We start from the raw sequence: 27149 nt of genomic DNA, 5'->3' as shown, positions 1-27149 counted from the left end.
TCTCTGTCTGTCAAATAAATACATAAAATCTTAAAAACGGGGGTGGGGGGGGTACCTGCATGGCTCAGTGGGTTAAAATATTTTATAACATATTTTATAAATTCATGCAGCTTCATGGTTTTGGATAACTACGGCCATACTACACGGAGAGCATTTCGGCGCTCCCATCCGGCCCTTCAGTGTCTGTATGTCAAAATGCAGAACAAGTATCTACTTGCCCAAAGGAAGATACTGTAGTGTGGTGCCAACATGGGTTTGGGAGCTACATGGCTAGCATGATGAATTTAGTCAAATTACTTCCCTAATAGAGAGGCTCAGAGCTCTGATCCATGACTGACATGAAGACATGCTGTGCGGATCTTCCTTTGAGGAAGGATGCCTGAGCTGTGTGGGGAGGGGTCAGCAGGCAGCCTTCAGCTATCCACTCCTTCCAATCTGAGAGCCTATGCTCCAGAGTTTATCTGGAGATTAAGCAAGCAGAGGGATAAAGGTCCTTTTGGCCTGAGGCAGGACTCCTCTGATGACCAACATTCATTCCAGAGACCCACTGCGTTGGGCCAAGCTTTTGCAGGGACTGTATGCTGTTAGACGTCTCCCCCTGCTCATCCTGATTTTTGTCCCCTTCCATTTATGGGTGCTGATCCCTAACAAACACCCTGTACTTCAGACTCCCATCTACTCCCAGGGAAAACAGCCTGTAACAATTTGGTAAGTGCAATAGAATATGTGTAAACCACAGAGTTACTGTAATGAAGTATAAATGAGATAACCTGTGGAGGGCACTATATTAAAATACTAAATAGGTGGGGCGCCTGGGTGGCTCAGTGGGTTAAGCCTCTGCCTTCGGCTCAGGTCATGATCCCAGGGTCCTGGGATCGAGCCCCACATCAGGCTCTCTGCTCAGCGGGGAGCCTGCTTCCTCCTCTCTCTGCCTGCCTCTCTGCCTACTTGTGATCTCTCTCTCTCTGTCAAATAAATAAATAAAATCTTAAAATAAAATAAAATACTAAATAGGCACAAATGAAAATCCAGACATTATTTCCAGTATCACTCGTTGAATATCGAGTCTAACAACGGAGAATACATGTCAGAGTGTGTGGAACATACTACGTACAGCAAGCCTCCTCCAAGTGAATTTCTACTTCTTGCCATTTTATATTTTTAGATACAGAAATACTGCTACTCAGAGAATTTACCAAGACCTCAAAATGCAGAGACCAGGATTTGGCTAAGGCAGTCACCAGCCTGTATTCTAAAAACCCTGTATTGTAGTCATTAATGAGGTCTGCAGAATGGAGGAAAAAGTGGCGTTTTATAATAAACTCACGCAAGAAACAAGTAAATTCCTCACTTCAAGCAGGTAAAGCATCACGGCATTTTTCAGGATGCCCTTTCATAGCCTGTAGGGTAGTTATAAGGATGGGCCCCAAAGCTACACTGAACAAAACCAGACTTTTCTGGCAGACTCAACATGAGTATATTCTGCCGTGGGTCCCATGAGGACTGATGTCCCAGGGGCTCTCAGGAAAGCTTGGGAGAAGCCGCTTCCTATCACATACAGCTGGAGTGTCATCCAGAGAATTTCTTTGACTGCTACAGATTTAAAAAAATGTTTTTTTGTTTTTTTGTTTTTGTTTGTTTGTTTTTTTTTTGTTTTTTTTTTTGTTTTGCTTTTGTTTTTTGTTTTTTGTTTTTATCGTTAGGGAGTTTCTGAGACAACATAAGATCCTGGAATGATATGGGAGCTAACTATTCAAATTACGGATGAAAATCCAGACCCCGATCCGTCTAGGGTAGCGGTTGGCAAACGTTTTTGTCAAGTAAATATTTTAGGCTCGGCCGGCAGTACACCCCCTGTCACTGCTACTCAACTCTGCAGTTGTAGGGCATAAAAAGAATGAGGATGGTTGTGTTCCAATAAAACTTCATTTAAAGAAAGGTGGTAGGCCAGGTTTGGCACACAGGCTATATAGTTTAATGGCCCCTGGCCTAAGGTAATAGAGTCAAAGTATTCGAGGAAGTCTTAAGTCTTCCTTAAGTGGGTCCTACAGAAAGAAAAAGAAAAGGAGGGGAAGGGGGAGGGAGACTCATACAGTAACAAAAGAGATGCGTAACCTGTTCAACATAGAGGAATAAGGCTTGTGATACTTGCAATGCTCAACACGTTATCGTCTAGAGCACCGACGAGCACAGAGCGTGAGTGTCCTCCCTTACACTCCAGAGGCTCTGCAAAACTACACAAAGTTCCAAGAGGGAATGCGCCGCTTACCTTTTCTCTTTCTTATAAAGTGCGATGCACTTTAGCAAATTAACATTCCTGTGAAGTCCTAGTGCAAAGAAACTGGAGTTCGAATTGATCTGGCCACAATATCTTTAATCCCAATCGTGTCCCTGCAAACACAGGGAGATGCTGCTCTTGGGGAAAGGCAGTGTGTATCTGTTTTTCAAAGTTAACAGGCATAAATGCACTTTTATGTTATAAAAAATATTTTTGCTAAACATTGGTTTGCAGTCTATATGGAAAATTTATAGGAAGATACAATTTTGAGCCAACTGCAAGTGAAGATGCTGTTTAGAGCCACTTATAATGAAATAAACCCCTTAGTTATGAATCAGTTATTATATTTCACTGAACTCCAACTGTTTCTTTCTTACTGCTTAATTTCATTCTAGCTTTTGTTATTATGCCTAAAGAAACCATTTTAACATTTTCTCGCATGCATTTTTAGTATCAAAAATTCCATCTACAAGTTTTCAGCTTTTTGCCTCTAATTGCTCCACTGGTTGGTCTAACTGCTTTAATAAATAATATTATCTGGTTCTGCTAGTCCCAGGATTCTAACGTCCCTGCATCACGTATTATTTATTATTCCTCTAAGGAGAAAAAGGAGCCCTTTCCTACCCAAAGCATTTCTTTAGAAAAACAGAGAAAGAGAGAATGAGAGAAAAAAAATTATATACACACAGTCCCCTCTCCAAATTAATATTTGGTCTCTACACTGTGGGATATTTCCACCTTATCATCATTGGGTATCTATGGTTGCTTCTGTTCCAATTCATTATGAAACGAGGAAACTTCTTCCTCGGTGTGACCCTCAAGTTCCATAATCTGTCTTTATTTATCATTTTTAGAGAGCACGTATCTAATTAGATAAATGTGAAGGGCTTGGGTTTTCCATGGCTATGCAGCCATCCTCCCTACTTTAGAATAAGGTCCATGAGGGCAGAGGCTTTGTCTTTATAGAAATTCCCTAGGAAAACCCAAGTTATGCTGATACTAGTTGTACAACAAAATAAATAAGTCCTTTAACACACACACACACACGAAGAAATAATGAATAAATAGCTATCTGACTGAATGTAAGATTTCACTGATGCATTAACCACTGGTGGTTGAATTAGCAAGTACAGTAAGTTTTTTGGAACAATGACTTGAAGACTTGGTGCCTCTGAACTGGGAGACAATCAAACATGTATCTGGCTAAAAGTGTGCAGAAACTAAGCGACCAAGTTTTAATGATTTTTTAAAAGGACTCAGTCCTTGCACCAGATCTTTGCACACTGGTGGTGAGAATGCAAAGAAGTGCAGCCCCTGTGGAAAACAGTATGGGAGTTCCTATAAAATTATTTAAAATCGAATCACCATATGACCCAGCAATCTTACTTCTGGTATTTATCCAAAACAATCGAAACCAGGATTTGAAGATAGATTAGCACTCCTTTGTTCACTGTTAACACTCTTTATGTCAGCCAAGATGTGGAAACAACATAAATGACCATCAACAGATGAATGAATAAGGAAAATATGGTCTATAGATAGAATGAAATACTATTCAGCCTTAAAAAGAAGGAATTTCTATGCTGCACCATAACAGATATGAACCTGGAGAGCATCATGGTAAGTGAAATAAGCCAGTCACAGAAGGGCAAGTACCACATGATTCTATATATGGGAGATAATCTAAAACAGTCAAATTCATAAAAGCACAGAACAGTGGTTGCCAGGGCCTGGGAGGAGGGGGACCTGGGGAGTCGCTAATCACTGGGTGTAAAATTTCAGTTACACAGACGGATTAAGTTCTAGAAAGGTGTTGTAAAACACTGTGTCTAGAGTTAACGATAGATATTATAGTATGCACCTAAAAATCTGTTAAAGGGTAGAGCTCACGTAAAGTGTTCTTATCACCAAAAAATAATGCGAATAATAAATAAAATTGAATTAAAACAGACAAAAACTAAGTCCTAACCAAATACGGGAGTTACTACAAGACTGGGGAGTCCATCGATACACAGTCTATGCTCTAAATTAATGCGACATTCTCAACAGTGTGGAATATTCCCACTTTTGCATCACTGGACATCAGGAATGTAAGGAGAGTGTTTTCAGGAAAAGAGCTCATTAACAGCAAGCCAGGTAACTGCAGTGAATTGTAAAAATGCCCGAGTTCAAATAGGAAGAACAAAATGCAATCTCTTATGCTGAGTGGGCACTTACATTCAGGAGAGGAATTAGGACAACAGAGCATTGTGGCTACCATGGTCATGTGTCAGTCTACTCTGCCTGCTGAATGGCCATCAGCCCCACTTTAATTTTAAGCAGCTCATGCTCTGAAAGAAATAGGAAGCAACTACCTAAAAACGACCATCCCATATCATCTCAACACCATGGTAACACCCAATACACTTGAAATAAATGTATTAAAGGGGAAAAAAAATGAGCCACAGCAGATTAACAGGAAGACACTGGATGACATTTTAACTCTTAGGTTATGCTGAAAATTTCTACCTTACCTATAAACAGTTAACTGCATATAAAAGCATTTCAAAGTGTCTGTCACAAAGGATGGGCTCAGTAAACATGAATCATCATCATCCCACCCCTCATGCAAAATGCCAGAACAAGCAAAGCATGCATAGATACGGTAGCAATGGTAAAGAAGAAATTTAGGTTTAAATCCTGGCCCCGCACCCCCTACTCTATGACCACACACAGGGAACTCAACCTTTTAGAGCCTCAGCTCCTTCTCCAGGAAACTAAAATCATACAGACTACTTCACTGCAACCTTTATGAGAAATAAGTGAAATGATACATAATAGGAACTTAGCACAATGTCTGATCTGATTTATGCTATTGTTAGAAGATTCCTTCTTCTTTTACCTCCTTAATCACAATTGGGTTTACAGCCAATAGTAACAAAACCCATACAAAGGGGTTGGACTGTGGAGCAAGGAGCATTCCCATCCATGCTCTGGTGAATTCCACAGACCTGGGATATTTTCTTCCCTTGTGGGTATGCATCCCAAATGGAATGAGTCCATTTAGAGAATGGTAGTTTATGATTTCAATTAAAACGGGTCCTGCTAGGGTGCCTGGGTGGGGCAGTGGGTTAAAGCCTCTGACTTCGGCTCAGGTCATGATCCCAGGGTCCTGGGATTGAGCCCCTCATTGGGGGGGGTCTCTGCTCAGCAGGGAGCCTGCTTCCCCCTCTCTCTCTGCCTGCCTCTCTGCCTACTTGTGATCTGTCAAATAAATAAATGAATAAAATCTATTAAAAAAACCCCCAAAACTGGTCCTGCTAAGCTGTTCCAACAAGCAGAGACATAGCTGAAGTCCCTGAGAACACAGGGAAAGAAAGTGTGGCAGAGGGACAGCGGATAAGACATTGTGCTGTCAGAAAAACCTAGGTACGCATCACAGTTCCACACTTGATTATTTGTGTGCTACCCAGCAACTTAGGTCTTTTATCCATAGTTTCCTCATCGGTTAAGTTGAGGAAATGAGTATGTTATCCTATAGGAGAGGAGTTAGGGAATGAAATGAGTACATTCAGTATACTTGCTGCATACTGACCACTCACTAGGAACAATATTCACAACAGCAGCAGGGGCAGATTACACTAACTGAGGTTAATTAAACTGTTTAGCCAGTAACTGTTATAGGAAAAACAGATAATGCTACACAGTCAGCAACCTTTAGGAGAAGAATCTCTGTTAAAATAAGCACTGGATTTTTCATTTGCATCTACGATATACATTGATGGCGGTTTTATTAAATAGCAATGCTAATAGCTACTACATTTTTTAATTCAATAACTTAATTATTTCAGTAACCCTGTGAGGGACATGATATTATCCCAAAATTCAGAAGAAGAGACCGAGTCTCAGAGAAGTCCAGAGACTGGCTACTGGAGGAAGCAGCAATGATAGGATTCAAATTTTAGTCTGCATAAGTTCAAAGCATAACATCTTTTAAATACTTTACCCCACATTATTTGATGTTACTGAGATACATATAGTATTGAAAAGAAGTAGTGAATTTTTTTTTTTCTTTTTTAAAATATTTTATTTATTTGACAGAGATCACAAGTAGGCAGAGAGGCAGGCAGAGAGGCAGGCAGAGAGAGAGGAAGGGAAGCAGGCTCCCTGCTTCGCAGAGAGCCCGATGTGGGTCTTGATCCCAGGACCCTGAGATCATGACCTGAGCCGAAGGCAAAGGGCTTAACCCACTGAGCCACCCAGGTGCCCCAGTAGCAAATTTTTTTTAAAAGATTTTATTTATGACAGAGATCACAAGTAGGCAGAGAGGCAGGCAGAGAGAGGAGGAAGCAGGCTCCCCGCTGAGCAGAGAGCCTGATGCAGGGCTCTATCCCAGGACTCTGGGATCATGACCTGAGCCGAAGGTAGAGGCTTAACCCACTGAGCCACCCAGGCACCCCAAAAAGAAGCAAATGTTTGATTAATGTTCCTAGAAGGGAGAAGGTAAGACTCCCTATGTCATTGTCTATTTTCTCCTGAAAGGAAATATATACAAAGATAAACATACAGGTGGAGGTATAGGTAAAGTTATAGGTATAGATATAGGTTTAAGTAAAAGAATTTTAAAATACAGGCTATTTCCAGCTCGACGATATGCTCTCAAAAGTTGAGCCTTATGGGAAGTTGATCAACCAATAAAGGACTGCATATTTTAACACAGCAAATGCCACAATAAATGTGTATTTCTTGCTGGATGGCAAAGTGAACATCCCCCTAAAAGATGGGTGCATTCTTGTCAGCATACGACATACAACAGTTCTAAAGAGACAATAATGCACAGCTATTTGTTATTCGGTAATTCCCTGAATATCCGTGTCCTCTAGTTCTGTTTAAAAAGGTTAAATGGCTCTAAATCTGTCTGCTAGACTCATAAGGAACCATGCATTGCTCTGGCTAGTCAGGAAATTTAATTTTCTACTCAAATTAACTAATTGTGCAAAGAAAACTGCTCTCTATAACCCAATGAAGTGGGGTTGTGGGAGGGGTCGGGGGGGTGAGCAACAAATGCAGAAAAGTAGAACAGGTGCTGAAACATGCAGTTCATGTTTCTTACGTTCTCATCCCATGCAGCCAATCCCCCTGCGTTCAGACCTCTGTGGGACTTGCCTTCTGAGTGGCATGTACATCAGAACCCTATTGTGAAATGCTTTGAAACAGTATTCACCCCTTCTTTGGGGGGGACCACAGATGCCAAGGAACGAGTGCTTGCTTGGAATCTATCAGAGGCACAGACATGTCTGTGTCATCAGATGCTATTTTATCTATCCATCTCTCCTGGTAACACAGCCCTAAATCCCCCTAGGTTTGCCTGAAAACAAAACATTCCCAAGCTGGGCAGTAGTTGCTAAGCAGCTTCAAGCTTCCTCTACACCTGCCTTTCAAAGCAGTGGTAAGAATTTGGGGTGCCTGAGTGGCTCTGTCAGGTGAGTGTCCGACTCTTGATTTTGGCTCAGGTCATGCTCTCAGGGTCTTGAGATGGAGCCCTGCGTCAGGCTCCCAGCTGGGCATGGAGCATACTTGAGATTCTCTCTCTCCCTCTGCCCCTCCCCACCTCCCTCTCTAAAAAAATAAACTAATTTCAAAGCAGTAGTAATAACAACAGTAATAATAACAACAATTAACGACAATGACAATCATCACTGGATTCCCTGGGTACTGGAAACAGTATCAGTAAATCTCCATGTCGGCCTCAGTAAATGGATAGATAACAAAATGTGCAGAATATGTCAGCAACCAAAAAACTGGATTTTTAACCAGTTCTGTAAGTCCAGGTTGCCATCACTAGGGCATGACAAGCTCCTGAGACCTCATCTCTAGCTGATTTAGACCATGTCCCTGCATTGGAAGTCTTTTTCCACGGTCACTATGGATACCATGTTTGGAGTATATGTGAGATTACCCCAATATCTGAAGCCACCCCCCTCCCCAAGGGCCCCTAGCTTGGCATATCCCTGATCCCTTCTTGTGTTCCTTGCTGAAAAGAGTAAAACTCTTGTCAAATCCACTGTTAAACCTGGCCCTGTCATTCAGCTGAACCTATCTTCGTTCTGTCTCATGCTTGGAGATATGAGGAAAGTGGTAATCGTTCCTGTCTGTGTTCTTCCAGAGAAAATGCAGTGACATAAAACAGGACAGATTCATTATTCAACCGATATCATTGCCCATATCTATAGATCAGCATTTCAATCTAGAGCCATTTCATAACCTCAACATGTAGTCAGGAAATGGATGACCGTGTCCCTCTAGTTTTCTGGATACTCACTGACCTTGTCTTCAACCCTTGGCTCTTTGAGAGACAGAGTTCTCTTGGGCAAATGTGGGCATTCTGTGTGGCTAAGCCTTGCTCAACCTCTTTAGAACTGAGAATGGACAACTGACCATTTTTCAAAATCCCTAAGTGGGATTTTTATCTTCTTAGAGATTGGGCTCCTTTGAGGGAAACTTTTTTTTTTTTTTAAGATTTTATTTATTTATTTGGCAGACAGAGATCACAAGTAGGCAGAGAGGCAGGCAGAGATGGGGGAGGGGAACAGGCTCCCCGCTGAGCAGAGAGCCCTATGTGGGGCTTGATCCCAGGACCCTGAGATCATGACCTGAGCTGAAGGCAGAGGCTTAACCCACTGAGCCACCCAGGCGCCCCAAGGGAAACTTTTTTTTTTTTCTTTTTTTTTGGTATCCTTTTGGGATATACCCTATATTATCCCGGATTTTGAAGTGGTTTGTATTAAAACCAGTTTTTCTGGATCTGAAAAGAACCAGTTTTTGCCCTAACTAAAATTACCGGGGGCACTGCCTATTCTGTGAGTTTCACTTCCTGTCCCACAGTTTCAGCACCCTTATGAGTAATGGGAATTTAGTACATAAAAAGGAAGTGAATAAACAGAATTTCCAGAAAGTTCACATGGCCGGAGTTTCCTGGATTAGAGTATTTGGAAGTATATCCCTTCAATACATTGGGATGAACTGACAACTAATTCACAAATGAAGAATAGATAATTCTTCAAAACTGTATTCCTCCCTCTCTCTCTCTGTCTCTCTCTCCCTCCTGACAAGCATTTCTAAGACAATATTTGAAATCCACACTCAAACACATCATTAGCCAACACTTCACCCTTGGAGACCAGTGTACAGGTTATAGATTTTCATGTTCTTTCAGAAGAAAGCTATTTAGCTTGAGCACCTGTACTGTCATTTGGATGACTGGCACAAGAGAAAAGATGTACACAGTTCAAAGGAAGGAAAAAAAAAAAAAAAACAGAGCTGAGCCTCACTTCTAAAAAAGGCAGAAAAACTTTAATAAAGGATTATTTCATCTTGGGAAAAAATTCTGAGCAAGGAAAGTATAAACAAAAGGATTTTTTTTAATAGCAGAGAAAGATTTTGTCCAAAAGGTACCAATCCAGATATGCTGATCTATCAGAAATGTCCATGAAGTGATAAGAAAATAATTTCAAAGTCAAACACCAAACACAGAAATAACACAGGGGCCTCTTAATGCACTGAGACAGTCGTCTCATGCCCCTAAAATTCTTATATATAATTCACTTAACTGTCAAAAAAGAAAGAAGACAAACCAGCAATAAAAAAAAAAACCCAAATACACAATCAAGCAGAGAAAATATAAAAGATTCACTACGATGCACTGCAGAACATATGCAATTTTGCATTTTCAGTGAGTTCTCTGAAAGCTGCAATAACTTTGCTCACCTCGATATTCCTGGCTCTGGGTACTATACGTAGCTTCGAGTGGGCATGTGTGAACAGGCGTCCCTATGCGTACATGCATGCACATGCGCACACACACATTGTGTTCACCAGAATTCCTCAGTCATGTGAGCATACCTCCAAAGGCAACCACTCAGAATGTACACATAACTGCATCGAGTACTGATGCGCTTGTCATTTAATGTAGCCTGTATGCCTTTTAAAAAAGAAATACCTGATAGGACTGGCAGTGATATCGGGGTCACGAGCAGTCACTTGCCCAATCACGGAGTTCAGAGCAGCATTTTCATGAACTTCAAGGAGGTACGTAGGCGAAGAGAAGACAGGAGGCTCATCAGCATCCTCAACAACGATTTTGACTGTTGCCGTGTCTTTAAAGGGCCCCCTGCCGCTGAAACGTGGGTCAATATGGACATTGGCCGCCTCTACCTTCAGAGTATAGGATTTTTTGGTCTCAAAGTCCAGAGGCTGTTAAGAAATGACAAAGATGAATGTTTCTCACTAATGACCACAGCAGCAAGAACAAATGAGTCTAATGCTGATGGATGATAGTTATGTGCATTTAAGCCCATTTGTGAGCCTTAATGGGATCACTCTCCATTCCCTCAGACTCAACCTGTAAATTTTACAGGCATTTATTGATATCTGTTTATTATACAAGCTCAGTGAATCTAATCTCCTATTGTTTTGTTTTGTTTTGCTCATTTCACTTGGAATTCACAAAATATTCACAGTCATGAATTGTGCCATCAAAATTTCACTTCAGAGTCATAATAAAATTTTACTAGTGGTGGCATGACCTGCATACCAATCAGCCAGTTAATCGGGCCTCTGCTGGTAGGAGATAAGGCGGCATCGAACACAATCTCTATCTGGGAAGAATATTTTATCATTTCTGCAACAGTGTGTGAAATGTAAAGAACTAGAAATAATCATTGTTTAGTCCAAGGAGACATTATAAAGCATAATTTGCACTAATCCCAACAAAGAGTGTTTTCTTATTTCACTTCCAAAAGCATCGCTGCTCTACTGATCATGGGGCTGAGCTGAGGTTGATTAGTTTTTAGAGTATTCTTAGAAGGTCTCTATTATAAGTTCTGGGCTATGAAGTAGGTGGGCATATAAGGGAATATGTATGCAGATGCATGTTTATCTGTGTTTATATTTAGAAGAAGGAAGGGTGAAAGCAGTATATATAGATAACTAGGTCTGGCTGTGCTTCCACCAACCACTTGAAAGCCATTTGGAATTACCCCATTGCCCCATTACTGACAATATTTCTGACAAGTTAATACGTCATTCCTTAAGAGCCCCTGAGACTTCAGCTAATGATCTAGGTAAAGAGAGGTAGGGAGAAGAAAGCAGGTCCCCTGAACACTCAGAAGCCCATCTGTATCAGAATCCTTACAGTGCAATTCTTGGCAACTCAAAATATGTCAGCTTTCAAGAATAAGCGTCTGTCAAGGTTCAGAGAGACAATTCAGGTGTGCGCTGCAAATCTTCATAAGAAACAGAACTTTAAATCTGCAATGCAGATTTAAAAAAAATAATCAACTGCAAGACAAGCTGGCATTAGTGGACTCTTCCAGAACCCCCGTACAAGCTTAAATATGTATTCTTTTCTCAAAATTTGGGGTTGATTTTTCTACGTGAATTCAGTTCTAATGGGACTTGGCTTTTGGGGGAAATGTTTTCTAGTAAACAAGGCAGATATTCACGTCCCTGTCTATTCTGAAATTACCATGCACATGCACCTATGAATAGAGGATTCAACATCAGCATTTTCTTAATTTGCCAATCACCCCTGCTGCAACAATTTTGTAATTTCGAATTCTTCACAAACACTGTTAAGTATGGCAGATTACGTTCTGTTTATGTCTTAGCTCCACATAATAACAATGTATACAAACACATCCTGGTGTCCTTGGGATTTTATCAGACAAAAAAGAAGATCCTGAATTGTAGAAATATGACTCCCTACACATTGTTCTCTACAGTAAAATACATGGTTTTCTTGGTGTCAAAATGTGTAGTATATAGCTCCGTGTTTATGAATAACAGTGAATAAAACTACAACACACGGCTAATTGCTTCAGTTTATAAAAAGCACCTTATGGTAGCAAAGGATGGCAGTTAATAATAACAATAAAAATGACATTAGGAATCATTAGCCAAGGAAAATGTGGCTCTGGGTTATTCAATAATTGACTCAAGTATAATTATACTGTACTCTATTTTAAACATGAGTTTTTAAATACTTTGTAACTCTTAACCTAAACTCAAGCCAGGTAGAAAGCTAGTGTTGCTCTGCACAGTTAAAATAAACGCAGCCATTCTTTTCACCTCGAATTTAATTTAAACAATTGATTTTGTATACAAAAGCATATCCACAAAACTCCAGGTTCCCATTGTCCCCATGTCTCCAAGGGGGGATTCTGAGGACATGAGCACTGGAAGCAGATTCCTATGTAACATGACAGAGAGAATTAGACAGTAAGCTTGGAATCACATGAATGTAATGCCGAGCAAAACGGACAAAGAACTGTTGGCTCCCAACAGTGTGCTCGGCCATCTATCTTCTTATTCATGAGCCAACATATTTAACGGAAATTAATTTGTACTATTTTGTGAAACAGACATGAAGAACAATATTGAAAAAAAAATACTCATGAGGAGGACAAAAGGGTATTTTCCTTGCAAATGCCAATGCCCACAAAACAATGAAATACGTTCTACAATTTTTTATGAATGCAAATGTCATGATGATAGCTAAATATGGAAAATACTGTACAAAATTTTTCACATCTATCACAAAAGAAATGGCTGCTGGCAAAAGTAGATGCAAATCGCGGTATATTATCTGTACTATTCATGGAGATAGTTCTTTCTCCAGTGGTAGTCCCACTCGCAGGAGCAAAGCAAAGATGAGCTTCCTTTACCATAATGCCTGGACTTTTGATGCATGGTGTTGAATACCCAAAGGGAGAAGGGTTGGCTCCACCTTTCTAGTGCTGGAGCTGGCCAGAATGACTAAGGTGGACTGCTTTGTCTGTCTTTGAGTTCTCCTGAAAGCAGAGTCTGCAATAAAGACTCAGGAACCTGCAATATATTTTGTGGAAATATTCCATGAAACAGAAGTGCAGAAATGGGGAGAACTCTACAGAGAAGGATTAAAAGCCACTGAACTTGCCACCTCTGTGGCCAACTGAATCTTCTTCCTACTGGGAATCCTCTTGAGAACCATAGAAAATATGCCTCAGAATGATGTCTCCAAAGAATAAGAACTGCTGCGCACCGGGGTGGCTCAGTGGGTAAAGCGTCTGCCTTTGCCTCAGGTCATGATCTCAGGGTCCTGGGATCGAGCCCCACATCGGGCTCTCTGCTCAGCGGGGAGTTTGCTTCTCTCTCTCCCTCTGCCCCTCCCCACTGCTTGTGCTCTCTGTCTCTCTTGCTCATTCACTTTCTCTCTCAAATAAATAAATAAAATCTTAAAAAAAAAAAAAAAAAGAATGAGAAGTGCCTACCAATCTATGTCCTTCATTGCTTGAGGTTTACCTTCTGAGTGTTAACTTCCCCTTTGTGACCGGAGTGCTCTAGAAAGGAACTGAGAAAATTCCTTCAGCTTAGGGACGAACACTGGGGCATCAATGAGAGAGATACGATGGGGGATACACGAAGCTACCTACACCATGGTGACTGGTTGGCATGGCTTTAGCTGAAATAGGAAGTGGGGGCCAAAGGTATGAGGTGCCAAAAGGGCTCTACCTTTTCACAGCTAAAGAGGTCCACCCAACTCCTGTAAACTTCAAAACTCAAGTTTCAAAGAGGTATCTGGAAGATGAACAAGCCCTTAGCTTACCTTTCTTAGTCTTATAATGCCATCCTGGGCCTGGGCATCAGAAGTGATTTCAAAGAGTGCTGTTCCGTCTCCATCAATGATGTCATAGGACGACTGCGCATTTTCACCAATATCCTGATCGTTGGCCTTCACCCTCCCTATGGCAGTGCCAAGAACCACATCTTCTGGTACTGAGAAGTGATACAGACCTTAGAAAAAAGAGAGCAACACTGAGCATGGCACTAATTCCATTCATTTAGTAACCCATTTAGCAAATATTTATTGGATACGTTCTTTGTTCTGAGCACACCTACAGAAATTAGGAACACAGTGATGGAAGACAAAAGTATCCCTTTTGCTGCAAAATGCACAATCCTTTACATGAGTCAGAGACAAAGAGATCCCAGGAGAAGTGATTCCTTTTCGAGACTCTTCTGAGATATGAAACTTACTCAACCATATGTTTACCAAATGTATATTTAGAGCAGAGTTATATCAGGGTATTAGTGAGTCTACATCAATGTTCTCTCCAATTTGCTGTATAATCACACTGGCTGCCCGTGGGGATACTCATTGTTGCCCAACATAAAATATGAACCTAATTTCAGCACAGAAAGATGCAATGTGTAACACACTGAAAGTCACTTTTGAAGTTACCTTTATAGTTACAGACTTGTAGACCATTTTTGATAAAATCCAATTACTAAACTTCTGCTGTGCCCTGCAGCAAGCTGTTCAGACACATAAAACAGCCCTCCTGTTACCCAAGTCCTCATTGCTCTGAAGACCAGAAATCCTTACCTCCAAAACTCTCTAGGCAAAATACAATTACAGTGTACGTTTATTCTCCCATGGGGCCAGTAAAATGTGTCTAATTAGTGGTGTCCGTCCCATTTTTACTCAAATCGCTTTAGTTGGTGTATTGGTGTCACTCATTTCATTGGCGGAGGGAAGCAACCATAACCTCTGGTCATTACCACTTTCGTACACACCTGCCCTACATCTAACTGCCAACTCCCGCATTTCTTTGCCTGAGGCTTTTCTCTGGCCTTCAGAACCCATTTTATCCACTGCCTGTCAGGCCAGAACTACCAGAAAATTAATGCCCTCCCGGAAGCAGCCCTCAAAGACTCGCACCACTTATGATATAAAATCCCAGGCTCCTCCCCTCTCTGGTAGGGTAACATCAAGCTATTTCTTCTATTTTGTTTATTTACAGTGTTTCAGAGTTTCCTGGATAAAGCTCCAGATCCGCACAGTCATAGCTGGATTGATAATGTACTTATTGGCTCTCTATCCTCTCTCACACATCCTCATTCTCCTACTGGCGATTCCTGGGATCATCTCCAAGATAAACTACTTAATAATCAAATTCTTGTCTCAGTGCCTGTTTCTGGGGAACCAAAACTCAAGACAACTGGGAAGTTTTAGTCCCATTACAACCAAAACAAGGGGAAAAAGATAAATATCCGATGAGCTATAAACCAAAAGGATAAATTAAATCTGGAGAACATTACCTAATTCTAGTCAGAACTCAATCACTGAGTCCCTTGGACAAACAAAGGCTCATTTTACCCGATCTAACCAGATTATTTCAGATGATGGGTAAGGTTTTCCTCAGCAGTAACACACTTTTATTTAATGATGAAATAAAAATGTCTCTTAGAATCATGAAATCATGGGACTGGGGAACGAAAATGTTTTCCAAATAGTTTCACCGTAAGGTCGCATTGAAAATCTACACGTCAAATACCAAGTCTCCCAATTCTCTCATAATTGGTATAATGATTCGATTTTCTTCAAACTTTATATACCAGGTAAGGTTTGAGATGATCCCTCTAGGTATGCTTATTAAGTAAATAAGCCAGCAAGGGGCTTCACCTGGCTGCTGGTCCTACATCAGGAAGCCAAGCAAATGGAATGTTTATCCATTCCTGTTCTGCTCACTCATCATCTCTATCAGTGTGATCATCGTTAATAGTTATTACCCCTAAGAAAGGGAACACTAGCTAATGAAACTCACCTGCCACTATTGAACTGAAACGATCATTTTCTGAGAAAGAAGAGTTGCATATTACAGCCTTAACTATAATGGCCGCTGAGAAGCAAATCAAAGAACCAGGGAAAGGATGGGAGACATAGTACTCTCCATTTCAAAAATGTGGTTAAAAACAGTGGCATTGTTATCTGATTTATGCATGGCCAGAAGGGAAAATTCTAAAATTACTAATGAAAATGAATCCCTTCTGATCCTTCTACCTTGGAATTTCGTTCTGCAGATAACATTTTCGAAGATACTTCAAATGTGTCATTTTCAAGCCCCACGTGTGTCTCTCTCCTTCACCCTTTCTCTCCCTACTCCTTTCTCTTCAGAAACAGGTTCTCCAATGGTATTCCCTTTCTGAACAAAACGCATCAGCAGGCAGGTAATCGCTCATGGCAGCAATGTGACTGAAAATGCAATGTATCCTTAGACTTTTGTTATCATTCACCCTTAAGTATCTGTCACACCTATACACTTCCTCCAGTTCCACTGAGATCACCCTTGCTTGCCAGCCCTGCTTTCACTTTTCACATGGATGTTTACAAACACCCTTTAAGCGGCTGCAGTGCGGAGAACACTTGGAAGATGGTCACAAGATTTCATTTTCTCTGATTTCCTTCAAATCCAATTTTGTTACTTAACCTACAATGCAAAACCTTTTAATGGCTTCCCACTGATCTTAAGGGAAAAAAAAAAGATCATGGTACTTTAAATGGTACCAAATCCAAGTATGGCTAACTCCTGCCTAACCTAACTCTCCAGATGCTCTGGACTCCAATGGGAGTGAGATTCTTTTAATTCTCATCCAGGGTCCATACACCCCTCTTTCATGGGGTTCTGGATGACCTCTTCCTCCAGCTACAACGTCCACCGCCCATTCCCCGGTTTCACTTTGTTCCAGCTAATTCCTAGTCATCATTCATCTCTCAAGAGTTTTCATGTCAGAAAGGCCTTCCCAAGGCATCTATGTCAGATTATTTGGATCAGTGCTCACAAGTTGGAAAAGTTGGAAAATAATGATTATCTCTCTGATTCATGGATGGTGGCTGCCTAAAATTTTGTTGAGATGCTTCTGAGGCAGAGCATGGCTTCAGTAGGGAAGAGCAGGGTTGGTGAGCACTGACGGCGGTGGGAGGAAATACAGGAAGGCACAAGAAGGAGGAGGGCTTATTTGTGCGGCAAGTATATCGCATATCTGCTTTTCCCCCTTCAAGCGCTACCGAGGTCAGCTTCTTCTATCCAACAAAGTGGGATTATCGATAGAGCACTGTCTGAGGTACATTTTAATCATTCTCTCAAGTTCTTACTGGGAGGTACCATGAAAGAGAGAACTAAGCACACATCCTGAAGTCAGATACCCTGGTTCTACATTCTTAGCTCCACTATTTACTACCCATTTAATATTTGGAAATTTTCTCAACTTCTTTGAAATCTGTAAAATGGAGATACATTTGGTACCAAAATAGCAGGAGAGTTGGTTTATCATATATATATACACACACACATATATAAACATATATTTATATATATTTCCATATTTGTATATTTCCATATCTATATATTCATATTTACATTTATAAATAATAAATTGGCATACCTTGCATATAATCAGCATTCAATGATTGCTATCAGTTTTTTGAATGTTGCTGACATATGTTCAAATGAAAACACAATATACTTGGAAATTTTCACCCAGTGCAGGGAACTCACTTACTTTGGGCAAATTTGGGAGGATTGTCATTAACATCAGTAAGGGTCACTGTAAGTGTTGTGGTTCCAGACAGGCCACCGGAGTGCCCACCCATATCTTTGGCTTGGATAACAACCAGGTATTCCTCCTTGGCTTCTCTGTCCATGTTGGGAAGGGCAGTTTTTATAATTGCTGAGGGGGGAAAAAATGGGAGAATGACTTTCAGACAGACGGTTCATTCAAATTGAATGTGACAATTCTCTCTCACACACACAACTCTCTCAGACACACACAAACATACCCAGGTGCACACATCAAGTCCCCACTCAGATAATTTTCTGGGTTTTTTTGCCTTTTTTTTTTTTTTTTTTAGATTTTATTTATTTATTCGATAGAGAGATCACAAGTAGGCAGGGAGGCAGGCAGAGAGAGAGGAGGAGGAAGCAGGCTCTCCGCGGAGCAGAGAGCCCGATGTGGGGCTCGATCCCAGGACCCTGGGATCATAACCTAAGCTGAAGGCAGAGGCTTTAACCCACTGAGCCACCCAGGCGCCCCTCTTTTGCCTTTTAACTGCTATGCATCTGTGATGCCAACACTGAGAAAGATTTTAGTCACAGGCATTAGTGGCTAACTTGCAAAAATACATTTTAGAGTGTATCAAAAAAAAGAGAGAACTTGCAAAGATATATATTAGAAAGTAAACTGAATGGCATACTCTTGCCTACCAAATTAAAGTATAAATCATAACATAGCCTCATCTACCCAGGAAACTCCTGCAAGTGAAAGAATCTTACAATTTATCACAGGCGCCAATTCCCCTACAAGAGGAGTAAATACATAAATAGCTTGAAGGCTCTGAGGTCAAAGATAAATTATTCTGAAGCTCACAAATATATCAGAAAGATGAAAGAAAGAAATACATTATTAGGATCAACACAGATGAATAAAACACCAATCAGAATTAATACAGGCAAGTGTCTAAATCCAAACGTTCTATTCAACCACATTTATATTTTAATTGTTACATTTTCTCTATTGTACAAAAAATTTAGAAAAAAAAATGAAAAGACAGAGAGAAAGGAGGTACAAAATAGTACAAAATAACATAATATCATCAGTGCTAAAATGTTTGTGTTTTTCTTTTGATATATTTTCAGGGTTTCATCCATCTGCTTCTTTTATGTATTTCTCCAGTAATTTAATAGTCTTCTTAAAGATTCAAAATGTGTGTAGATACTTCTGAAGCTATTTTAAAAATCTTTATTTAGCCCTCTCCCTACTCTCCTATCTATAGATAAATATTGCTAACATTTGGATGGGTACTTTCCAAAGCCGTTATATGTCTATGCATACGAATGTACATATATGCATATGAATATTAAACCACAAATGCGGCCATGATACAGTAGGCACTTTTCTGGGACATTCTTCTATCACAGAGTGGTTATCTTTGAGATCTTTTTGTTGTTGTTGTTGTTGTTGTTAGCATATAGACATCCAACTCATTACTTCTCATAGCTGCATAATTCTTCATGTATGAATACACTATCAGTAACTTAAGCTTTCCCATATCAACGGATGTTGCAATTATTTCAATTTTTCCCATTTTAAAGAATGACTAGATCTCTTACAATGATTGTGCTATATTTTTTCTGTGTCCTGCAGTTTCACTTAACCCTCTCTCAGAAAACACACCTCCCACTACTATATTGCTAAAATCCCCTAACAGAAATTACTGTGACTAGCCCAAAATTTTCCTATTGAATGGATGAGTGTTAGACCTCTGGCCCAAGTTAAAGAAAACTGTCTGGACTAGAGAATTCTCCCCTCCTAATAACCCCAGGTTCAATTCAATTCAATTCAATTCAAATTGAGGATGAGCCACTCTCTTGGCCATTTCTGAAATTATAATCATGGTTTGTTTGTTTTTTCCTTTGGACTCCTAAGCTCTAATTAAATCATCTGTCTGTAAAAGGTTTGCAAGGAGTTCAAATCCCTGAATGATTCGAGTAGCAGGCGAGGCACAAGAGTCCCCAGGGAAACCTAATCCACCCAGAGAGGGTGCAGACTTTGGGAAGAGCTGCTAGTTCCAATGTACTTTATTACACCTTGACACCCCTTTTATATCTGAGATTCACATTCAGGGAGCCCTGATTAAATCACCTTACTTATTTGGGAACATTAATTGCAACATAATATCTTACAATATAATGGTTTGTTTCAAGATCTGATCATATCAAAATGCAACTCAATAGACCATACCTAGATATAAATAAAAACAGAAAGAAGAGAAAAACAGAAATATAACAATCATGCAAACTTAGATTACTATATGAGAAAACAAACGTGAACAAAAAACAACAACAATAACAACAAAACCTCACCATCAGCACGATGAGATGCCCATCGGGCTACTCTGCCATGGTTATATACTCCTTAACTCAGCATATCTCCAATATGGGCCCAATTCCAGTAGAAAGGATTAGAAAATTGTTTTATTCCCATCATAGTTACACAAATGTAAAGTTTAGGTACCATCACATTCGAAGGTCGTCCTGAACTAAGCCATCCACTGGACTTTGGAATTTGGCACACAACATTTAATAATCAGAGGAAACTGATATAATTCCCCAAGGAAGACAGCACTTTTGGTTTTGTTCTTTTTTTTTCCCAAAATGTGCAGATGGGTTGAAGTCTACACATGAGTCCTTTGAGGTTACTTCAGAAGAAGAATTTTTACAATTTCCTCAGACCCAGAGAAGTGTGCTATGTATTATTCCTATCATTTAAAAAAATATATTGTGAGAGACTAAATTAAAAAAAAAAAACAACAACATGTGATGTCTTTCAAACCACTTGGAATTAAAATAGTTTTGAGGACCGGTTATAATAACATACGTAGGTTTAATGTCTATGAGTTATATCAAAATATTAGAGACACATTATGGTGGAAGGACTTGCTTAAATGGGACAAGCAGAGCTCCACGGGTCTCCACCCATTACAGAAACATTTATGCTTTCTACCATCAAGGTATACGGTATTCATACTACCAAATATGCATATCTATCGACACATTTGAGTCCCCTTTAAATGCTCCTTCATATTGAAGTCAAACAAGTTTGGTTTCTCATGTTATTCTCCCACTTGCTAGCTTTGTGACCATGAACAAATTATTAAACTTGCCAGGACTCAATATCTTGCCCTGTCAAATGGAAACAATAATCATCCTCCCATTGTAGGTATGCTAAGACTGTGTGAGAGAACTCATGCACAGTTCTTGGCATACACTAGTTACCCAACTGTGCTCTTTTCCTTCCATTTTTTCCTTCCCAATCAGAATTTACTTAATGCTTATCCGGATGATGGTTACAGTGCTAAACATTCTCCTATGCTCCCCCCCCACCCCCACCAGATCCAGTTTCCTGCATTTTCTACCTACTCTTGGCATGGAAGAGTGGCCTTTATGGATTGCCTCTATGAACTCTTTCTTTCTCTTTTTCTTTTCTTTCATTCACTAGAGATTCATTCATTAGAGATTTATTTAAGATTCATTCATTAAAGAAAGGGAGAGGGGGAGGCAGCACAAGTGGGAGTTGAGGTAGAGGGACAGAGAGAATCCTAAGCAGACTCCCCATTGAGTGGGGGGTCTGATGCAGGGCCTGATCTCATGACCCCAAGATCATGACATGAGCCAAAATCAAGAGTTGGATGTTCAACTGACTGAGCCTCCTAGGCACCCATGGACTTTCTTACTTTCTGACTCTACACTAGACTCAACCAACACACATTACCCTAGGAGACTGTGAGGATGTAGCTGCTGAAGTTCCAGACTCTCCAAATGCTCCAATCATATGTTGGGCCAGTCTATGGTGATTATCTTCAGATACTGCTAGAGCAAAACTCTAGTGTCCAATAGCTGCCCCAATCCCTTGTTGTCTCAGGCCTAGGGGTGATGATGGCACTTCTGCTGGCTAGCCTTGGGGTACTTCACTATCCCTTGATGGTCTCCCTTAACCTGGCCAAGCTTTTGTCAACATTTACTTCATTAAATTATCCTTAATCACCCTGTTCCTGCCAAGACCCTAAAAAATATGGTTAGGATACTGGTTCGTTATCCAAGGGTCAACCATGTTTCCAGCATGTCATTCTTAGACAGACATCTAGAGTTCAAAAGTACTTCAGTGTAATAACACATCACCCCTTGACATGGCGGGGCAGGTAGTCGCTTCCCCGTCAGAGAAGAGAGAGTACTAGGTATCCAGTTAAGTGAAGTTGCTCAAGAGAACCCAGCTGGAAAGCTGCACATGGAAGTCTTCACACTTTCTCTTTTCTTAGAGAACACTAAGAGTGGGTTTTCTGATTTCTAAGGCAGGCAAGGAGTCTCTCCAAGTTTTCTTGAGGGCATGCAGCATACTTCACTGGCTACGGTACAAACTGTATAATAAACAGCTCTTGCTTTCTGAGCTGCCTCTAGTCTCAACCTCACAACTAGCAATGACTCATTAGAAAATTCAAGACAGAATTTCTGGAACATTTTTCCTGCTACCTTGTAGCCATAAAAGCATGCTAGGAAAAACCCAAGTGCCCTTGGCCCTCCCATTTTTCTCCTCATCCTGGGTCATTTGTACACGTCACGACAATCTTTTTGTAAAATTCCTATGCAAAGGCAGATCATTTCACCCACATAGATGTTGCAATATGATGATAAACTCTTAAAATAAGAAAATTGCCTTAAAAGTTGCCTCTACTTCTCCCCCGGATTATTTGCTTTAGCTCACATGTTCTCCCAAGCTTTAGGCTGTTTCTTTTATAGACAAAAAGAGAGAACTGCCTTACTTCAAAAAGAAGTATTGTTTGGTATCAAATACCACCTCGAATAAAGCAGAAAATGTAGTTATTTTTCTTCTCAGGTTTGCTAAGTCAAAAATTTTGACCCATGTAAAAAGTTACAGAAATCCTCAGTTAAACAGCATTTTTATCCATTTTCAACTTTTATTTTAAAACAGTCGATAAGAGATCCCTGCACCCTTTCTGCTAAAAATAAACCGCCTTAAAACAGCTTTGATGGTGCTGATTTCAAATAGCTTCCCACGCCCCAAGACAAGAACTGCGTCCATCTTTCGTCACCAAAGTGATGAAGCAAGATTAATGCTCATGTCTTCCCACATGCTCATAGTTACACATTTTCAATGCCCAGCAATGTTTTTAGAAGCTTAAATATTGTGTTTAAACTTCCATTATATCAAGTTGGCAACAAATTAGAGTTTTCAGTTTTATGGCAAGCAGTACGACAGAACGCTTTCTTCTGGGGGCAGTGAGTAAAACTCTTTGATGTAGGCATTTGATAAACAGCCTCACAAAAAAGAAAATCAACTCCGCTAATTAAACATGGTAATATCAGGACTGACTTGAGTTGATACAATTGAAAATATCACATCTTTTTTGTCTTTGATGTTTAGAAAATTCCAACTCAGTTTTTATACGTAGGCCCTTCACCGAGGTTACCCTTGGATTAAAAAAAAAAAAAAAAAAAAAACACGGAACATCCTTGGGACAAACTTTTTTCCTTGAAAATAGGAGCCTCTAAGATTCTGAGGAGAAGAAAAACAAAACAAAACAAAAACACAGTTTGTGTTCAGGAGGAAGAGCCTGTCCTGCTGGAGTCTCAAAAGCATGACCTGTGAAGTAAATTCAGAAGAGGGAACGTGAACTATCAGATTTTAGAAGAGTTTCCCCGGAACTTCACTTTGAAAAGCTACTCTCATCAGAAATTTCATGAGAATGAATGAGAACCCATTCTCATTCAATGAATTTAATTCAATGGGGATTTTGAAGCTGGCACTGGAGAGTGGGGTGGGAAGGTGTGAACCTTCCTGGGATAACTAAGGAGGGAAAGGGGGGATAGTCTTGCCCTGAAAATGGCATTCATTACCCTACTGTGAGTCGATTCGCCCATATTTAAAAGACACGCTTTTATGTTAACTTTATTCAATCAAATGGAGATTTCCCTGTTGCAGTGGTTGAAAAATGTAAGTCCTAGGCTGGCCTTAAGTTCTTCCAAAGTGCTAAACAGCTGTTCCTTCTGTCTCATTATCCAGGGAGGACTTCTGATGAGAATCCAGTTTCAGTCATCTCAAAATTTAAGACTTGTGTGTGTGTGTGTGTGTGTGTGTGTGTGTCCGTATGTGTGTTTACCATTGTCTTTGGTGTTATCATTTGAGAAGCATTTTGTATCCATCACGAAGGCTTCTTTTTATAATTTCTGTGATATCACCAGATTGAGAGGCTTCACGAGAAAGGCAAGGAGATGCTGATTAACTCCTTTGTCATTTTGAAGCCTGATTACTGTAATTCACTCTTTGTGGGTCTCCCAGATTGTGCCGTTCAAAGACAGCAGTTGATATAAAATGCTGTGCTAGACTCCTCTTTTGAATAAGACTTGTTGAACACATTATCCTGGTTATGAAACCACTAGCTTTGTTATTCCCCAAAACTCTTGCCAGTTCAATGTGCAATTATCATTTTACTATCTGTGGAAAAAGGGTCTCTCATTGATGAGATTAAGTGATACAAATCCACCAGGGATAAATTCCTTTTGGGCACCATATATTGTAGTCACAATTTCTGCTAACCATATGCTGCCATGAATGAGGGGTAAAGGACATATAACCAGAGATGCACCAACACATGCCCATCTTATCCTTGAAGAACAGCGTCAGTATAATAACTACAATAATGTCAAACTTGCACAAAGGACAAAGTGAATCATTAGAAAACTCTTTACCCTCCTTAAGGTTCAAAAATATGCATTTCCCTTTCTTTGTGACTGTAACTTCTGAGTTAGCTGGAGAGATGATGATAGATGGATGATAGATAGGTTGATAGATAAACAGAATGGTCTGGATTTGGAAAAACTAGATTTCTCATATATCCCTCATGCTTTTGTCAAATATTACAATATAATTGTAAAGCTAATGAGTTAAATGTATCAGCAATCAAAATCTTACTTAGATACTTTGATTTGGTATTTGTAAAACTAAGAATTTATTCCAAGAAAATTATAAATTTTCCTTTTTCCAGATATCTCAAATTTTTAAAGCAAGATACTCACTTTTTTGTGTGATTTTTTTTAAAACGTCAAGCAATTGAAATATGCAACAGTTGGGAAATATTAAATTAGTGGTGAAGGTGATAGAGATCGAAGGTATACAATGTTAAGCAGATGTTAAAAATTGTGCTACAGGGGCGCCTGGGTGGCTCAGTGGGTTAAAGCCTCTGCCTTCAGCTCGGTCGCGGTCCCAGGGTTCTGGGATCGAGCCCTGAATCAGGCTCTCTGCTCATATTGGGCTCTCTGCTCAGTGGGGAGCCTGCTTCCTCCTCTCTCTCTCTCTCTGCCTGCCTCTCTGCCTCCTTGTGATCTCTGTCAAATAAATAAATGAAATCTTTAAAAAAAAATTGTGCTACATAAACATAAAACGTTTATAAACATAGACATATATAAACATAAAATGTTTGTAACAATTCTTAAATTTTGAAAATAATATGAAATGACTGTTCTATGTGCTTAAAATTTGCCAAAGAATATAAACAAAGATAATGTGATGTGTTTTTGTGAAGGAATTGAAGGTTGCCTCCTCCCCCAAATTTCTCAGCACAATGTTATGGAAAGCAGAGGAGTATATGTTTTAGAACATGAACTCAGAGGTTATACAAATGAGAAATTATTTTGATCTGATACTACCAGCCATGCGATCTTGAGTAAATCACTGAAACTCCCTGAGGCTTACTGGTATTATATGTAAAATGTTATTAACTGCCAAAAAACAGTTTAGAGTTAATATATTACATGAAAAGTAAAAAGCCAAATGTCTTACTTTATATATATATATATATAAAGTAAGACATATACATATATATACATATACACACATATACATATACATACATACATATACACACATATACATATACATATATATACATATACACACATATACATATACATATTTGTATATATACATGAATATATATGTATATGTATATACATGTATGTATATATACACATATACACATATATACATATATACATGCATATATACATATATGTGTATATGTGTATATGTATATATGTATGTATATATGCATATATGTGTGTATATATACACACATATATATAAATACAGATATAGAACATATACCTATTTACACATATGTATACTCGCAGATATATATATATTTAATTTTGTATTTACATTTTATAAATAAAGGCATACATGGCTATGTATGTAAATGAAATTTAGTTATTAATTTAGTGGTAATAATAATTAAATAAACTTACCTTATTTAAAAAATAAGAAACAAAGATGATATTCAACAGTGCCACAAAGCATAAACATCCCATATCAACTTCAAAATAGTAATGTCCCTACAGTGATTTCCAGATGACAGACAAAATTTATTGTTGGCATTCAAATCTCTACACGATCTGTATCTAAACTCATCTTTTACTACAACATTCTGCATAGCGGATGTCCTTGATTCCCCAGACACTTAACCTTTCTTCAGAGTCTTCCGCTGACTTTAGCGCCTTCCCTACTCTGTGTGGATCATGCAGCCTGGACCACACTTGCCCTTTCCTGGATCTCTCAAAATTCCATCCAACCCTTCAGGCCCAGCTCAGATGTTTCAGAGGCTGAGACACCTTCCCAGATAGAACTAATTACTCTCTTCCTTTTGATCCTCCACACCTTTGTTGGCCGCTTTCTCATAGCATTTACTTTCATGATTTCAACCTGTTCCGATAGTAAATCACTGGAGACAGGAACCATGTCTCATCCATTCTCACAGGCCCAGAACCAAACACAATTCTTGCACATAAGCAGTATGGACAAATGTAGGAGAGAACAAGAGAATCAATATAAGACGGAAAAGAGAAGGTAGATGGGAGTGAAGAGGGAGAAAGAAAGAGAAACAAAATAAAATGGTAATTGGGGGCTTTTCTAGCTGCTTTGGGGGATCAGCACTGGACTATGGAAGCACTCAATGTTGATAATTGTCATGTCTCAGAGACCAGAGGCATTTAGATACAATTACAAGGCAGCAGAGGAAATAAAAGGTATCCAAATCAGCAAGAAAGAAGTCAAACTTTCACATGATACTACATGTAGAAAACCCAAAAGGCTCCACCAAAAAATTGACAGGCCTAATTCTTGAATTCAGCAAAGTTGCACGATATAAAATCAATGTGCAGAAATCTGCTGCATTTCTAGACACCAATAATGAAGCAGCAGAAAATGAAATCAAGGAATTGATCTTATTTGCACTTGCACCAAAACCATAAGATACTTAGGAATAAATCTAAATAAAGAGGTAAAAGAGCTGTACTCTGAAAACTATAGAACACTTATGAAAGAAATTGGAGAGGATGCAAAAAAGTGGAAAAGTATTCCATTTTCATGGATTGGAAGAACAAACATTATTAAAATGTGTATGCTATCCAAAGCAATCTACACATTTAATGCAATCCCTATCAAA

At 39.5% G+C, this 27149-nt stretch overlaps 1 protein-coding gene across 1 annotated transcript in view; it reads right to left on the bottom strand.

Moving 5' to 3' along the window:
- Positions 1-27149, bottom strand: part of LOC308358509 (cadherin-8) — a gene marked incomplete at both ends in the record, with an annotated part of 287989 nt that overhangs the window by 83731 nt on the left and 177109 nt on the right. Inside the window, 3 exons of the mRNA XM_080828719.1 lie at positions 10257-10510; positions 13902-14089; positions 17639-17806. Coding sequence (XP_080684845.1) covers positions 10257-10510; positions 13902-14089; positions 17639-17806 — 610 coding nt within the window. The remainder of the gene's footprint in view (positions 1-10256; positions 10511-13901; positions 14090-17638; positions 17807-27149) is intronic.

Source organism: Martes martes (assembly GCF_963455335.1).
Source record: "Martes martes genome assembly, chromosome: 17".
Taxonomy (NCBI): Eukaryota; Metazoa; Chordata; class Mammalia; order Carnivora; family Mustelidae; genus Martes; species Martes martes.
Note: the sequence above shows the minus strand (reverse complement) of the source record. Positions and strands in the feature narration are given on the sequence as shown.